The sequence below is a fragment of the Nicotiana sylvestris genome, chromosome 6 (genome assembly GCF_000393655.2).
Source record: "Nicotiana sylvestris chromosome 6, ASM39365v2, whole genome shotgun sequence".
NCBI lineage: Eukaryota > Viridiplantae > Streptophyta > Magnoliopsida > Solanales > Solanaceae > Nicotiana > Nicotiana sylvestris.
This window is the reverse complement of record NC_091062.1, coordinates 143,116,116-143,134,061: the sequence shown is the minus strand read 5'-3', so window position 1 is coordinate 143,134,061 and position 17,946 is coordinate 143,116,116. Positions and strand designations below refer to the sequence as shown.

Here is a 17,946-nt window from a genome sequence, read left to right as displayed (position 1 = left end):
TTATCAACATGACGCAAGGGGGTTCATTCAACACTTGCAAACCTAAAACTTTTACTCGCCCTCATTTTCCTCTTAGGCAGTGAAGAACAAAGCAACGATAGACCAAAGGACCAGTTCCCAACAGTGATTATGTCTCATGTCCTTTAATATTGTTTTGTCGTTGTTTTATATTATTCACTTGTAATTCCTACGCAGCTTGTCAGAAGCATTTCGTAGGAAATCTTTTAAACCATTATTGTTTTGGTTGTTTTGACTGGAGTTAGTCAAGTGTGTAGCTTTGTAATAGAGTTATTACAAAGAGGCATACAATAGAATTATTGTAAGGGCTGACGGATTAAGATTTTAATTTCTAGATTGCAATAGGTTGTAATTTAAAGTTTACTGAGTTAGTAAAGTTGAAATCCTACTAGGGTAGGTTGTGATTTTTAATCCCGTAAGCTGAGAGTTTTTCACGTAAATTTTGATTGTGTTCTTTATTTACTATTATTTCTGTTGAAACTGATAGAGAATCAGGTTCTCTATACAGTTTGGTGGACCCTTAGTTTAAATCAGGAAGCTCGTATGTAATCTTGAAGTTGGTTGTTATTAGAATAGCCAGTTTCTTTCCCATACATAAGAAGTTGAAATGGGAGCCTGTGATTTCCAAGTGTCAAAACAAGCTCAAAATCATGGTATATTAAGCGTAATATGAACAGAATAACTGATCATCTTTAGACTGCTCTTTCTTTTCCTCAAATGTTAATACCAAGTTCAGGTCCTGAGCTTTTCGCAATATCAAGGAAAGAAAATGCTGCACTAATAGTTTCCTTTTTAGCTCCTAACAAAATATATCTGCATACATCATTTTAGCTTTATTGGTCAATAGACATTTACAAAGTACATTATTGGGATCGGCTATATGAATCGTCATTGTTCATCATGTCGCTCAATTTAAGCTCATCTTAGTCCGACAACATGTCTAAAGCTTAAATAATTAAAAGTTCTACGAGTACAATTACATATAAGTCTACTACTCGTTCGAATACTGCGCCTTCAGAAACTCTAACTCGAGCTGCAAAGCACAATTTTTCTTCTTCTCATTCTCCAGTTCATTTCTCAGCTTTTCAATCACCTCAATCAGCTGATCTTTCCTACTCATTTCCACACTATGTTGTTCCCCATGGAAAAAACTTATCAAATTCATTACATTTTGTCTTTGATCATCCAAACTCTTCTTTAAAAACAATAAGCTAGCAAACATTACTTCCCTACTAACACTCCCACTCCCAATTTCAGTAAGAATTTTTCTATCTCCACCACAAACAATAGCACCTTCGACCTCAGATTGGCGTGAACTTCCTGGTGAACTTATAGTCGATGTATCAGAACCCAATTCCGATACATCGACTTGCTTCACCACATTATCATTATCTTGTTTTAGGCTAATTTGTTGATCTTTTTCAACCGGGAAAACTGGAACAAGTTCAAACCCTTGCACATTGAAATTCCATCCACTGATCCTTCTTTGCTTAGAAATTTCTCCCTGTTCTGGATCCTCCTCATTTTCATCATCAGATTTCTTCAACGACAATTGTCTTTGAATCTTTGATTGTCTGAACCTCTGCTCCACACTTGGCATGCCCTACAAACAGAAGCGGATTTAGAATTTAAATTGAGCGAGTTCAAGGTTCCAAATTCTTTAAAAATATGTGTTCAGAACTTAATATTTACTATTAAAGAAAGGGCAGCCCAATGCACTAAGATCCCGTTATTTGCGGGGTCCGGGAAAAGGCCGGATCACAAGGGTCTATTGTACGCAGCCTTATCCTGCATTTCTGCAAGAGGCTATTTCCACGGCTCGAACCCATGACCTCCTGATCACATGACAACAATTTTACTAGTTACGCCAAGGCTCCCCTTTATAACTTAATATTTACAATAAATTCTCAAAATTTAACTATATGTCCACCCTACCTGCAAGATGTGCTTAACCAAAAAATCAGGACCTTTATTACTGCACTTAAAGAAAGGATGTTTCAACAATTTCTCAGCTGATGGCCTTTTAGATGGATCTTGATCAAGACATAATCCTACCATATCCTTAAAAGATTTGGAGAATTTCTTATAATTCTTGCTGTTTCTTGTTTTTTCATAGTCAGAAAACCGAAATTTCCTTGTTATTTTCATGAACAAGGATTTTGAAGGAGGAAGATGAGACAGTGGAGGCCGTCCATGTGCTAATTCCAGAGCAGTAATACCAAAAGACCAAATATCAGCCTTGAAACTATACCCCGTATGTGAATGTATCACTTCAGGGGCCATCCAATAAGGTGTTCCAGCTACGTCAGTGAACATTAAACACGAAGAAGAGGACGAATACGACGACCCATAAGCTGAAATTGGTTCATAAATTGATGCAGAAACTCCAAAATCCGCAAGCTTTATAGTTCCATCAGAATCAATCAGTATGTTCCCTGATTTAATATCGCGGTGAAGATGGCCTTGATTATGAAGGTAGGCCAGAGCATTGAGCGTTTCTTTTAGGACTATCGCGATACATGGCTCGGATAAACCATCAGGAAAAGCAGAGGAAATTATGGATTGCAAAGAACCAGCAGACATAAAAGGCATTATTACCCAAATATAATGATCCACAGTAAAAGAACAATGTGCTTTAAGGATATTTGGATGAGAAAGAAGGGACATGGTTTTAGCTTCACGTCTAATGTTGTCAAGATCAGCTCTTGATTGATCAAGATCAATGGCTTTGATTGCTACTACAGAAGAGTTCATTGGTTGACAAATGGCCTTGTATACAATGGCACTAACACCTTTACCAATCTCATCAAGAATTGTATAGCATGTTGAGTCTAAAGGATACTGAATTTTTTTGTGATCTTCTTGATCATGTTCTTCTTGATTATAAGCCATGAATATTTGGTTTTTTGTTTTAACTTGTTGGAAAGAAAGAGTTAAGTATGGCAAATTTATGAATGGAGTTTTCACAAGAAGATCTAAAAAGGAAAGGATACAGAGAAGATTGAAGTGGTTTTCCTGTGAAAGATTGGCAAAAAAGAGGTTTATCCAGAGCGGTGATATATTTATTTCATTACTTTTATAGTTTTATAGTAAAGTGTGTGCATGTGAATTTTCAACTACCTTTCTCTCGAGTTAGCCAGATGAGGATCAGGGATAATTGTCTTTCATTGTCCAGTTTTGAGGCATAGCATTACGTGTTATGAATCTTATAGTTTCATTAGTCATTACCGTTCGATAGTGTAGGATCTTTATCTTTCAAATTTTCATGTTATAATGAACACAAGTATTATCATATACCTAAATTGCAACGGCCATTTGGTTGTAAGAGAGAATTGTCAGAATCCACAACTTGGTCTAGTAATTCTAAGTAATGGACTTGGACCAGGCCCATAAGGTTCTAGCACACGGGTCAAAAACATGTAAAAATTGCACGGGCACCCTATTTGGTCGTAAAAATAGCACGGTATAGCCAGTTTTCGGATTGGTCATTTAAAATTAGCTAGCATTTACCAAGTCAATGAAAAATAGTCATTATTTTGCTGCAACAGAGACCGGTCCAGCATAATATACTGGAGTTAGGTGCACCTGTGTATGAACTCCAGCATATTATGCTGGATCGGTATATACTGGAGACTGGAGCACCGGTGCTCCAAACTCCAGTATATTATGTTGGACCGGTATACTTGCTGGAACTCCAGTATATTATGCTGGAGTTCTAGTGTACTTATGTTGGAACTCCATCATATTATGCTGGAGTTCCAACATACTTATCCTGGAACTCCAGTATAATATGATGGAGTTCAAGTATACTTATGCTGGAACTCCAGCATAATATGCTAGCGTATTTTCCTGGGTTTTGAACAGTGTTTTCGTTTAGATTTATCTTTACATGAAAAGTGGCTAAATTTTGATTACTTTTGAAACTGAGCTAATTTTGAACGACCAGTTGTAAATCTGACTATTTTTGAATTTCACCCTATTTGGTCGCTACCTACTTTTTTTAAAAGTTTTAACTTGTACCCACTGTTTAAACAACTTTAGACCTCTTTCTCCTCCTTCGTTTTCTGAATGCTGAAGATTGAGATATTGTTGTGTGTTCTAGCCTAACTTATATTTGCTATTTAGCTCTTTACAGCTAGGAATTAGCTTCTGGACCGTCCAGTTCGGAAATTCTAATTTTAATTGCTACTGAAACATGAAAGTACGACTTGATTCTCTGTGCATTAGGTGAAGATGTTACTTTTACTAATGGTCTTGTTTTATAGGAGTATTGCTTTTCAAATTTTCTGATAATTCCATTATAGCAACTGGATCTTAATGATAACTTGTCATTGTTGTTTTAGAACTTCACCATAATGCTGACGTTCAGCAAGTATAAACAAAAACTTCAGCTCCTAGAATGCTGAAGTTCAACAAATACAAAACAAACTTCAGCCCTGAAGTTCATCACAAACATAACAAAGCTTCAAACTAAAACATGCTAAGTTCAGCAAATATAGAATAAAATTCCAGCTAAAACATGCTGAAGTTTAGCAAATAGAGAACAAAACTCCAGCTACTAGAATGCTTAAGTTCAGCAATTACAAATAAAAAACTTCATCCAACATTTGGTTCAACAAGTTTTGCTACTTCAGGCCCGTATGCCTGAAGTTACGCGAAAAGTGGGTACGCTTGTAAATTTTTTTACAAAACGGGTATAAGTTAAAATCTGATCCAAAAAGCGGGTATAGATACAAATGCCCCTAAAAAACATGTATGTGAATCCAAATCGTAACCACAACAGATGGGATACATTTATGATCTGCCTTCAAATTAAGGGTTGGAGCAATTGACAATTGTCATATCTTCCTAGCAGTTTGGGACTACTGTCATCCTCAAACGGGAAAGCAATTGTTGTTATAACTTATAAGCCATAGAATTCAAATGCAATTTAGAGTTTGAATTTCAGTTCATTATTTGCCTAAATTATATTAAAATCGCCTGGTGTTAAGCTTAACTTCGCAGTAGAATCGCCCCAAACCCTATTTGAAAAGATTTATCAAACGCAATCTATTTATCAACCACTGAAAGTACTTCTCAAATAAATTGATCAAATACAAACAACTTCTTTCCAAAATAACTATCTAAAAATCTATTTAATTTGATAAAAATACTTTTCAAAATAAGCAGTTTTTAGAATCTTGGGCGAAGTGCACCAATAGCCAATTTTAAGCTTGCTATTTAAAATTTACAATGGATTCAAAGATTAGTCACCCAAACTTCATGACTAAATATCCTGATTTTTGTATCCTTAATTATTGAGTTGCTAATTTAAAATTCACAACTTAGTGTCCTAAATTTTTAAGTTGTTACTTTGTAATTCAGGACACTTAGTCCTGAATTTCTAAACTGCTAATTTGAAATTCAGGACTAAATGTCCTAAATTTTCTAACAGCCAATTTAAAATTTAGAACATAAAATTCAAATTTTTAGATACAATTTTCAAACTTTAGGACATGATGACCTGAAGTTTGAGCCATGAGGTTCAAACTTCAGGACGTCATGTCCTAAAGGTTGAACGGATTGCCTAATATTTAAATACATTGTAAAACTGTGAATAAGCAGAATGGTTATCTGGTATCATTTTGTAACACCTCAAATTAAAAAAAAAAAAAAAGAGTATTTAAGTAACTGGTCAAAAAAAATAAACAATCAAGTAAAACAAGACCAAAAAGAAAAAAAGAGAGAGAAAGCCTTGGTGGACCGTAGCCCTTAAACAAAAGGGCATCAGGTTCTAAACAATTAGAATAAGGGATTTGGCCGTCCCTTTTGCCTCAGCAGAAACAGAAGCTATAACAAATTAAATACAAAGGTAGAAAAATAAAAAAATAAAAGAAAATAAAAAACTGAAGTTGTGCGTTGGAATCATAGCAATACAAATTGCGAAAATTTTGAGCATTAACTGATTCTCACGAGTAATACTTAAACTTCTTATTTGAGTTCTTCTAGCAAATTTTAATTTCGTTTCTATGATTGAAGGATTTCACAAGAAAAAGAAAATTTACACATTAGTAAGAAATATTATGGATAAGTATAGATAAGTAATGCTACTGATTTTAGTTCATTCACGTATTTAAGAATTTTTCATTGTGAAAAATCTATAGAACTTTATAAAATTAGATAAATAAATTATATGAACAAGTTGAAGTTGATAGATTACTAATTACTCATAGTGTGGGCAGAAAAAACTCGAGGAATTTTGAGTCAAACATGAAACCCCAAGGATTGGGTATTCTAAATTAGCTAAGAATTAGCTTAAACAAGAAAATTAACATAAGATCGACGTTGATGTGATTATATATTGATTGAAGAAAGTCATACAGATCGCTCGAGGTGACGAGTTTGGTATTTCGACACGAGTACTGTGAGTAGTAACCTTACCACAATTTGTGTTTCTATAACTTGCATGATTTACACATGATTTTAATGTGAACATATTACCGATTGTTTTGAATTTGCATGTGGGACAAGTCCTTTACTCTATATGATATCGAAATAGTTATATGAGATGATTACTGTTGTTTAAATATTCTCATTGTTACTAGATATTTTTACCGTTGCTTGATATGGTACTAAACAGTTTATTTGAGATGTTTTTAGTTATTTAAAATATTCTCACTGTTACTACACATATTTTACTGTTACTTGAGATATGATTACCGTTACCGGAATGAGATTACATGATTTGATAAGAATTGAAATACTCTATACTATTTTGAAAATACTTTTCATATGAATATGTATTGTTTATAAAGAAAAGTATAAATGGGAGGAGACTTTGAAGGATCTCATAGCTAACGGTGGGTTCGTTAGACCTGGTGCACCTTGTATTGATAGATTACCGATTACAGTTATAGCCCCCGCTAAGTGGGAAGGTAGAACTGTCACACCTCCTTTTTACCCACCCGAGGGTATTATAAGAGAGTTTTTCCAATCAAAGTGACATTATTCGAAATGGAATTATTTCAGAGTCGCCACTTAGAATAGTTTATTTGGTATTCCAAGTCACCAGTTTATTTTTAAATTCCAAGTCGAAGAAATTTGACTTTATTTAAAAGTCTGCGAACCAGAAATTCTAGATAAGGAATTCTGTTAACCCGGGAGAAGATATTAGGCATTCCCGGGTTCCGTGGTTCTAGCACGGTCGCTTAAACTATTAATAATTGCCTTATTATCTGAATTATACATGTTTTAAAACGTATTGTGCATTTTTAAACTTATTAACCGCTTTTAATTATTTTAAACCGCTTTTAGGAAGATTCAATGTTATTTGAAACACGTCTTAAACCACGCTACATGAAATGCACTCGCGGTTCGCGACACGTTCTATTTAACATTGTTTGAGAGATTGAATTTGGGTCACATGAAATGTACACCTGAATTTAGTAATTAAAAATCACAACTACGTCACGGGAACCGTACCAGTAGCTATGATTGAGTTAATTAAAAAGCACGCCTAACGCAACTACGAAGGTTTAAATTAACAACATTTATGAGGGTCATGGAGAGTTTAATTGATGGCGCACCTCAATTTTTACAAGGTTTGAATTAATTTCATGAGGGCCATGGGTTAAAGGGTTTTATGGCACACCTCACTTTGATTTTAACTAAAAGAGATTATTTAAATAAGGGTAAGATCCTAATTGAAACTTTAACTCGGATTTCCTTAACTTAAAGCTAAGTTCTTTTGAATTATTTAAGGCGAGTGTTTTGGGTTGGTGAGAATTCTTTGAACAAACCAGCTTTAGCAGTTGGAATTGGGCTCACAAACCAGCCCCGAAGTCAAAAAGACTTCAAGACATCACGCTGGGTCTTAACCAAACAGCCCAAAGTAGGCTCAAAATCAGGCGGACCCAATTGTTATGTTTTCTAATTGGGCATATCTACCTTTTGCATTTTCAGTTAACTTTTCGTAGAACATGTTTTGCTCTTAAACCATAATTTGCTTCTAGAGATCACCCAAATCGAGACAATACTATGTTGAATTTGAAATTAACATACTAACATGACTTGTAAGACACACAATCATGCTAAATTTGTAAATGGACGAATTTTTAAACTGAAAATCGGATTTACTGGGTTCAATGCCCAGGCCAACTTGCCTGGGCCTAGACTTGCTCGAATGAATCTCAAACTTGGGCCTGGACGCAAGTCTGGCCCAATTTTCATTTACATGCAACTACAAAACATGTTTATTACAGAGGAAAATCTCTTATTGAAAGTCTACTGATAATCAAGCATAATTTGAAACTTAACAGTCCGTTTACAATATTGTGAGTCCAAGAATTTATACAAGAAAGATTTTAATCCTAATGAATCAATATCCTAACAGCCATCATAACTAGCATCTAAAAATGAAAATTCTGAAAAGTAAAAAAAAAAAGAAAAAGAAAATTTCTTCTGGTTTCAAAATTCCTTCCATCAACTACTTCAAAATCAGTGCATAAGATCTGCAAGAGGCCAGCTACAAAGCTGCTTCTCACAAGATGATTACTTAAGCTCCCAACCTGAAGTTTCTTACTGCCAAATCAGCTTCTATTTTTACTAAGAATTTCATGGATCTGACCATGTGAAAAGGCCAGATTCACAAAATAACTTTAGCTATACTAACCTACTACATTGTCAGACCCAAACTTAAACATATAATGCAGAAACAATAGTGATTCATGGGTTAAACCATGTTAAAGGTTAAACTCATGAACCAATATGAGGTTCAAACCCAAAACCATGGCCTACTGCCTTGGGGAAATGCTAGAATGGATTAAAGAGAAGGGAAGGGTTGGTTTAAGCCATGAATTTGACCATGTAAGGGTCAGACTCAATGAACAACCAAGTTTCAAGAACAGGGATTTAAACATACTATCTAACTAATGCAAAAAAAAAAAAACAGAAATGCACATTAGCTAAAGCAAAGGAATGATCAATGTTAAAGTTACATAAAGAACAGATTCTTAGGATATAGAACCAAAGAGGCAAAAGAACATTCATTTAGGAAGGAAGATATTCAACAATGATTGCAGCTTCAGACAAACAAACATACAGATATGTGAACAACAGAGATCAATTGCATTCATCTTAAGTTGCATTTATATGCACTGAAACATGGAAGAAACATGAATACCTTGAAACAACAACTAAATAACAACAGCTAAATTGAAGGAAATAGCTGCTAGAAGCTTCAGAATTACAAAAACAGCAACAGGAATCAACACAGCTTCAGTAACCAAGTAAACCCCAGAGTTTCAAAACCAAGAACAAGCATTTGAAAACCAGGAAATCCCTCAGTAAATTACCTTAGAAGGCTCTCTATTTCAAACCATTTTCCCAGCTTATGAACAAAAGAGGAATGTTTTTCCTTTTGAAATGTTTCTAAGGTTTTTATAAAATCTGGAAAGAGAACCTTTGTGCAGAGAATAAGGCTGGTGATTGCTAATTTATTCTCCCTTTTAGAATGAGGGAAACCTACATATATAGGCTGCCTAGGGAGAGTATCTTTTTGGCATATTCCTTATCCTAGGGTAAAAATAGTACTATCCTTGGTACAGCTGTCCTATATTTCAGCATTTTTTTGTAACAGCTAGGACAGCTGTACTTTTTTTAGGAAATTTCTGATTTTTAGCCTAGGTAGAAACCCATTTTTAACCTTCAAGTTACTGCTTATTTCAGCCTTAAACTAAACTTTTTAGTTCAAAAAAAAGGTCCCTAAAGTTTCTATTGATTTTCAAATCAGCCAAACACACTCGAAACAAATCAAAAGATGCAAAAGATGTTAATAAAAAAAATGGAAAGTAAGAAAGCTAATGTAATTTGAACTTGAATCAGCCTAATTATTAATAAGAGACTATTCTTCCTAGCTAAGCACAGCAATCAAACTAACATTTACCAGAAACCATAAAGAAATCCTAGAAGCTAAATTAATCAGGCATATGAATCAAAACAGGCTAGTTAACTCAATCAAACACAAAATCTAATTTCAGAGCTAGAAGAAGGGAACGTTTAAACAGAATCATGGTGATCAATTCATTAAAACCCTAATTAGACTTAACTCATGCAATTTTGGAATAGAAGCTTAAATAATCTCTGATTAAACAACTAATCCAAAATAAATAATCAGATGAGCATGTGGTCAAAGAGAAGAAGTCCTAAAACTGTAAACCCAAACACGCAGCTATGAACATGCAAAGACAAACAAATAGGAAAAAAGAAAAAGAAATGACAGGGGATTCTCAAAAGGGAAAGAAAAAGAAAAATAGATGGAAGGAATTACCTATACTTGTTTTTAACAGAACAGACTAGCTATGACCTTTGACCAAACTTTCTCAAGGCAACGTGAACTCGAACTAACATTAGTCGATTGTTCTCAACAAGGAACAGTCGACTAATGCAAGTTTATGGTTCAGCCAATCAAATAGAGATCAAAAATCAGAAAGGGAAAAATATCTAGGGTTCAGGGAATCTTAGGTTCAAGATTCGAAAGAATAAGCAGGGCCTTTTGGGAAATTGAGGGTAGGGTAGTGGTGAGGGGAGATTGAGGACTGTGGGGTGTGATTTTGGTGGGGTTTGGAACAACTAGGGTTTTGGCCGTGATTTTTCGATTTAAGATTCGAAGAATTCGGCAATTATTCGAAGGAAGAGGAGTGGAGATTTGGAATGAGGAGGTTGTGGGGGGTTTTAGGGCGTAAATTTGGGGAGATTTGGCGTGCCGGAATCGCCGTGAGGCGATTTTCGGCGAGCGGTTTGTGGCAGAGGCGGCAATGGAATAGGAGGGCGGCTAGATTTCTTGAGAGAGAGAGATGAGGATGAAGACTGAAGGGGTTAGACGGGGGGGGGTCTCTCTTCAAACAGTTTTATATTTAATGAACCCTTAGTTCCGAGCCGTTGGATGATCAAAATCCAACGACTGTGATTAGATTATTACGAAACGGGGTCGTTTGGTTTGGGAGTGGGTTGGACCGGGTAAAGTTGGGTTTGGGCCTGGATCTGGGTAAGGTTTGGGAACGGATTTGGCATTTAAACAACCCAATTTACTTAATTTAAAACCCCATTACAAATAAATCCTTATTTCCCTTTTTCTTTTGTTTTTCTTTTTTCTCTCTTTTTTTAATTAAAAAATCCTAAAAATCCTAAATTATCTAAAAATGTGAAATTAACTAATTATAAAACTTATAAACATCACTTAATTCTAAATTAAAAGAAAAAAAATCAGTAAACTAAAAATTAAATGACAAAATGTAAAAATGAGCTATTTTTGTGATTTTCAAATTTCTATAAAACAAATAATTACTGATTAATTCTAAAAATATTAAAACAAACCATAAATGTAATGCATGATATTTTTGGTATTTTTCATGATTTAAATAAAAATTAAACATGTACAAAAATACAAATAATTAAGAAAATTCTACAAAAATTCCTAAAAATGGCAAATAATTAATAGAAAACCTATTTTCTTGGGATTTTATATGAGTATTTCGTATAGGGCAAAAATCACATGCTCACAAGAACTAGCATACAATTAGTGATTTCCCTCGAGTAGGGACTACCGTTATATTTGACTTCTTGCGAAGAGGTCCATAGTTATACCGATTACATGATCCTTTCCTGGAAACCTCCCAAACATAAAGATTTGATATGATACAATGTATACCGAGTTTATTATGAAATTGTTAAATTAATTTCTGTTACATGAAACATATGATGATACTGAATATTATTACCGTTTTTGAAAGGACAATTTATTTTTATGATAGTTCCTGATTATTATTATACAAGCATGTTTTCTGACTTGTCCCCAGTTAAAAACGGTTGTGGTTAAGTGTTATTACTCACTGAGCTAGCGACTCACTCCCGCTATTATTTTTACAGAGACAGCAGTAGACGCAGGCGAGGATTCCATTAATTATAGTACACGAGTTGACAGTTCCTGGTGAGCCCCGCATTTATTCGCGTGGGCAAAGATTGTTATTTATTTGTTATAGTCTCTTTCTTGAAACTCTTAGAGTCGCTCCATAGTAATTTTTATGAGTGTCATAAGTATTCTTTTATTGATATAGACTTGTGACTCGTATTAGACTTTCCTACCGTATACTTGGAGATGAAGTTAGTATATTATTGTGCTGAAAATACTTTGTGAATGAGGATTATAACTTGTTTGGTCGATATAGGTTGGTTGTGTTGTTGATTTTTATGACAGGTTTATTTTTGGATAGTCCTAAATCAGGGGAAACTCTATCCAATTTTCTGTAAATTATCGATGAGGCTTACTTGGGAGCACTTGTTCCTAAGCGCCGGTCATGATCCTAAATTGGGTCGTGACACATTTTCACTAGAATATTGGCCAAACTGGCTCAACGTAAAAAAATTAATAATGTCAGTTTATAAAAGTTAAAGTCGAAACGGAGTAAATAAGAAATCTACTGTGCATTTAAAGATTGAACCACAAGCATATACATATGCTCTTCTCTTTTTAGGTTTAATAGGGTCTTAGGAGAGGGTAGAGGGTTGGAAAGTAGTGTATATTGAGGATGTCTTTCTTCTCCATCTTTTTTGTCACTCATAAACATAGTAATTATTCATTAGCACCAAACCAAATATTGAAAACACATTCACTGCAATTTCGGCTCTGTAAATGGAGGCCTCTAATTGGCCACCAGTCCCTCACTAAATCTAAAGCTAAACATGGTACAATCTTTTGTATTGTTCGTGTAGTTCTGAAACAATGCTCCTTTCTCCATACTAATAAAATGGAAACAAAATATTTGCTGAATTCACTCCATCAGTTAGTCTAGCTATAGTTTCTTTGGAATTGTAAATCTAAAGGCGACTTGACCAACTACTACTCTTATTACTCATCATTACACGCACTCAGTTCCAAGTAGCTAAGAACAAATATAAATCACACAAAGGAGTATTGATAACTCGTTTCAAATATTGACTCCTTTTTCTATATCTGCATATTTTTTTAAAATTTGTTTTTGTAATCGTAGTTTCTTTTCAAATGGGTTCTCTATGCTTGGACCATGGCCATACTACAAACTTTAGTAACGTTTATCTCAAAATATTTGAAAATTTGAGTTTGCAAAGCCTGTTTTTTAAAATTTTCAAAACAAATTATACTATTTATTTACACAACAACAACAACAACGACCCAATATAATCCCACAAGTGGGGTCTGGGGAGGGTAATATATACGCAGACCTTACCCCTACCCCGAAGGGTAGAGAGGCTGTTTCCAGGAGACCCTCGGCTCAAAAAGCAATAGGAGATGATATATTAGTACCATAAAAATGCGTATTAAATATAACAACAATATATAAGAGATATGAAATATGAAATACAGAATACGAAATACGAAATACGAAATAGATGGCTGGTATAATACAACTAGAAGGTAAAGCCCTGCGTCAATAGACGACCAATGACATTCCTAGTCTAACTCCTAACTGGATAGTCTCACTCTATTGTGCCGTAGAAATATTCACACTCTCCCCTAACCTACAACCTTAATGCTCGACCTCCATAATTCCCTATCAAGGGTCATGTCCTCAGTAATCCTAAGTCGCGCCATGTCCTGTCTGATCACCTCTCCCCAATACTTCTTAGGTCTTCCTCTACCTCTCCGCATGCCCACTACAGCCAGTCGCTCACACCTCCTCACCGGTGCATCAGTGCTCCTCCTCTGAATGTGCCCGAACCATCTGAGTCTTACTTCCCGCATCTTGTCCTCCATGGGGGCCACACCCACCTTCTCTCGAATATCTTCATTCCTAATCTTATCCATCCTTGTATGCCCGCACATCCACCTCAACATCCTCATCTCTGCTACTTTCATCTTCTGGATGTGTGAGTTCTTTACCGGCCAACATTCAGTTCCATACAACATGGCAGGCCTAACCACTGCTCTATAAAACTTACCTTTTAGTAACGGTGGCACTTTCTTGTCACACAAGACTCCCGACGCTAACCTCCACTTCATCCACCCCACCCCTATATGGTGTGTGACATCCTCGTCAATCTCCCCGATCCCCTGAATAACCGATCCAAGGTACTTGAAACTACCTCTCTTGGGAATGACTTGAGAGTCAAGCCTCACTTCAACTCCCGCTTCCGTCGGCTCAACTCCAAATTTGCACTCGAGGTATTCCGTCTTCGTCCTACTCAACTTGAAACCTTTAGACTCAAGAGCATGTCTCCAAATCTCTAGCCTCTCGTTGACGCCGCCTCTTGTCTCGTCAATTAGAATAATGTCATCAGCAAATAGCATGCACCATGGAACCTCCCCTTGAATATGATGAGTCAGTGCATCCATCACCAGGGCAAATAGGAATGGGCTGAGCGCAGACCCTTGGTGCAACCCCGTAATAACTGGAAAGTGTTCAGAGTCGCCTCCTACTGTCCTAACCCGAGTCTTAGCTCCATCATACATGTCTTTAATCACCCTAATATAGTTACTCGGGACCCCTTTATCCTCTAAGCAGCTCCATAAGACCTTCCTAGGAACCTTATCGTACGCTTTCTCCAGATCAATAAACACCATGTGGAGATCCTTCTTCTTATCTCTGTACTGTTCCACCATCCTCCTAATAAGGTGGATAGCTTCTGTGGTAGATCGTCCCGGCATGAACCCGAACTGGTTGTCTGAAATAGACACCGTCCTTCGCACTCTCATTTCTACCACTCTCTCCCAAACTTTCATGGTATGACTTAGTAATTTGATGCCCCTATAGTTGTTACAGCTCTGGACATCACCTTTGTTCTTATACAACGGGACCATTGTACTCCACCTCCACTCTTCAGGCATTCTATTAGTCTTGAATATAACACTAAACAATGCAGTAAGCCATTCCAAGCCTGCTCTACCCACACACCTCCACAGTTCAACCGGAATTTCGTCTGGCCCGGTAGCTCTGCCCCTTCTCATCTTACGCATTGCCTCCATGACTTCATCGATCTCAATGTCCCTACAATTACTTAATTCATGGTGACTGTCGGCATTCCTCGATTCCCCAAGTATAATATCCTGATCCCCTTCTTCACTTAGAAGTTTATGAAAGTAGGTCTGCCACCTCCTCTTAATCTGGTCATCTCCCATCAAAACTTTGTCGTCATCATCTTTTATGCACCTCACTTGGTCCAGATCCCGAGTTGTCCTCTCTCTCGCCTTAGCGAGTCGGAATAACTTCTTCTCCCCACCTTTGTTCCTTAGTTCCTCATACAGACGAGCAAAAGCTGCCGTCTTAGCCTCCGTCACTGCCATCCTCGCCTCCTTCCTAGCTACCTTATACCTTTGACTGTTCTCTCTCTTCTCCTCCTCGTCAGTGCTCCCTACTAACCTTAGGTAAGCCGCCTTCTTATTTACACATATTTATTTACTGTTCTCTTATACCTTTGACTCCGTCACTGCCATCTTCGCCTCCTTCCTAGCTACCTTATACCTTTGACTGTTCTCTCTCTTCTCCTCCTCGTCAGTGCTCCCTACTAACCTTAGGTAAGCCGCCTTCTTATTTATACTATTTATTTACGCATATAACTTAATTACTTGTATCCGTAAAACGCTTAAAATCTTCGAATTATATGTATGTACACATATCTATCATTACGCTCTTCAAAGCTAATTTACGCTTAATGTTGGCATCTCTTTCTCTTTTTTTTAACAGCTAATCCAATAATAGTAGCTTAATTTTGTATACTTCAACTTACACAATAAATAAAACATGAAAATATGTTTTCCCAATTCCCATTGCCGCCACAAAAGAAGAAAAAAAACATAAACTTTGGGAAGTTTTTTATAAATTAACATAATTAAATTATAGGGCTTTGTGTGAGTTACACATCCCGGGTTCGAGCCGTAGATGTAGCCATTACTGCTTACATTATGGTAGGTTGTCCACATTCAGTGGCGGATCCAGGATTTATAGGTCGTGGGTGCTTCACTGATTTTAATTTAAATTCTAGATGGCCAAGCATGGTCATAGTGGGTGCTCATGATCAATTAGTGAAGTAAGTTTTTAGGTATTATTTATGAATATATTATATAATTTGGCCAAAGCCAATGGGTGCTTCAGCACCCATATGTCCAAAGTTGTATCCGCCACTGTCTACATTATACCCTCTGAGGTGAAACCCTTCCTCAAACGCTCCATGAATGTGAGATACTTTATGCAATAGGCTGCTCTCGTTTTTTAAATATACATGAAATGTGGCATAAAGTTCAAACTTTCTACTATAGAGAGAAGAGAGAAAAATGACTTTGGAAAACCTATTAGCTTCCTCATATGAAGGAAGTTATGGAAGATAGAGTTTTTCTCCTAAATACTCTCCAATAAAATCTTCTACTTCTGGCTTAGTATTTTATGGCCTCTATTGTGCTGCAACCTCACTGTACAACCCCCCTCCCCCCGCGGTACTCAACACCTTCCCACCACACTCCCTCACTGCCATTTTCTCTCTCAAACACACACACACAGTATCCCAAATCTAAGCTCTATATCATCATCACTAGTCCCTTACTAGTAATTCTCCCAGTTAACCCTCACCAAAGAAAAAGCATTCCCAGCTCAACCCAAAAGAAAAAAAATCAGAGGCAAAGAGATGCTTGGACATAGTTATTTGAACTAAATTTCCTATAGTTTGCCTGTAGATCTTTCTAGGTTTGACTGAAGAAAATGGCAGGATATAAACACAAAAGCTTCATGGCAAGACACATCATGAAGTCGAATAACAACGACGACAACAACAATAACAATGTTAAAGACTCATCATGGGATTATTATGGAAACGAAAATCACTTCTCTTGGCCTCCAAAATGTTACACATGTAGCTTTTGTAAAAGGGAATTCAGATGTGCCCAAGCTCTTGGTGGACACATGAATGTTCATAGAAGAGATAGAGCTAGGTTATTGAGACACCACTCACCACCACCTACACATCATCATTCTCTTTTAAACCTTAATCTTGATCCAAACCCTAACCCTAGTTTTTCATCCTCGCCACCACCCTCTCCTTTTGCTTCTAGATTACCTTTTCCTTCTTATAATGCTGCTGGTGGTTCTGAAATGAGGAGATGGGGAAAAGGTATTGTTCCAAACAATCACTTGAAAACTACCAAAGTACTTTTTGGAGTTGAGAAATTTGGCTCTTTCATACAAGAAAAAGAATTTCTGAGATTGGACTTGGAAATTGGCAGCTTGGTCACTGAATCAAAGCAAGATTTGGATCTGGAACTTCGATTGGGATACACTTAATTAGTTAGATCAAATTTCTACTGCTTAATTGAGGTTTGTAAATTGAGTTGATATAGCTATGGCCTACGGGCAGTAATATAGTTAATCTGCCAAAGGTACTTTAAATTTCTTCACTTTAATATGTCTATTGTGCTAAAAGTTTGTTTTTTTCATTGCTAGCTGTGTCTAGTTTTAGTACCGTGTCAATTAAAAAGAAACCAGAATCTGAATTACTTTTAATTGTTTCCCATTATTTTTAGTTGCTCAATAGCCGTCAGCTAATCAATTATGTTAAAATCATGATGGACTACACTGCCAATTAAATTTGGTTATTAAATGATTTTTCACTATAAAACTGAATTAGCCAATTGCTTTAATAATGCGATATTTTAGAATATGGCATGTAAAAACAGATAAGAATCCTGCCCTCATCTGAGAAACAAATTCATCTGTGACGGATGCATTTTTTTCGCTTATCCACCCTTCTATCGTTATATAAATCCATAAATGTTTATGCATTAATTGTTTTGATATTAAATTTAGAACACAAATAAGGACTAGCTAGCTAGATGTTGTAGATTCAACAAGTGGGTGATCAATTGCTAGCTTTATATCAATGTTTTAAATACAGTAAAATAGACATGATTTTCATTTTTATGATCGACGA

General features: G+C 36.1%; 2 protein-coding genes and 1 long non-coding RNA gene across 3 annotated transcripts; 1 reads left to right on the top strand and 2 right to left on the bottom strand.

Annotated features, from left to right (window-relative positions):
* Window positions 1–828: 828 nt before the first annotated feature.
* On the bottom strand, window positions 829–3,055 carry LOC104246497 (serine/threonine-protein kinase BLUS1). Its single transcript, XM_009802311.2, has 2 exons — window positions 1,954–3,055; window positions 829–1,621 (listed from the first exon to the last, which is right to left on the bottom strand). Exons 1-2 carry the CDS (start codon window positions 2,908–2,910, stop codon window positions 1,010–1,012), a joined length of 1,569 nt encoding a protein of 522 aa, XP_009800613.1. The 5' UTR covers window positions 2,911–3,055; the 3' UTR covers window positions 829–1,009.
* A 5,125-nt stretch (window positions 3,056–8,180) lies between these two features.
* LOC104246504 (uncharacterized) lies at window positions 8,181–9,476 on the bottom strand. Its single transcript, XR_715974.2, has 2 exons — window positions 9,351–9,476; window positions 8,181–8,564 (listed from the first exon to the last, which is right to left on the bottom strand). It is a non-coding gene; the product is annotated as an uncharacterized lncRNA (long non-coding RNA).
* Window positions 9,477–16,721: 7,245 nt separating this feature from the next.
* LOC104246510 (transcriptional regulator SUPERMAN-like) lies at window positions 16,722–17,300 on the top strand. The gene has a single exon (XM_009802322.1). The coding sequence runs from the start codon at window positions 16,722–16,724 to the stop codon at window positions 17,298–17,300; it is 579 nt and encodes a 192-aa protein (XP_009800624.1).
* The last annotated feature ends 646 nt before the right edge of the window (window positions 17,301–17,946 follow it).

Coding starts and splice junctions, on each gene's coding strand:
- LOC104246497 (XM_009802311.2), bottom strand. CDS start 2,910: ATGGCTTATAATCAAGAAGAACATGATCAAGAAGATCACAAAAAAATT. Junction 1,622..1,953: donor TGGTTAAGCACATCTTGCAG/GTAGGGTGGACA, acceptor TTCTGTTTGTAG/GGCATGCCAAGTGTGGAGCA.
- LOC104246510 (XM_009802322.1), top strand. CDS start 16,722: ATGGCAGGATATAAACACAAAAGCTTCATGGCAAGACACATCATGAAG.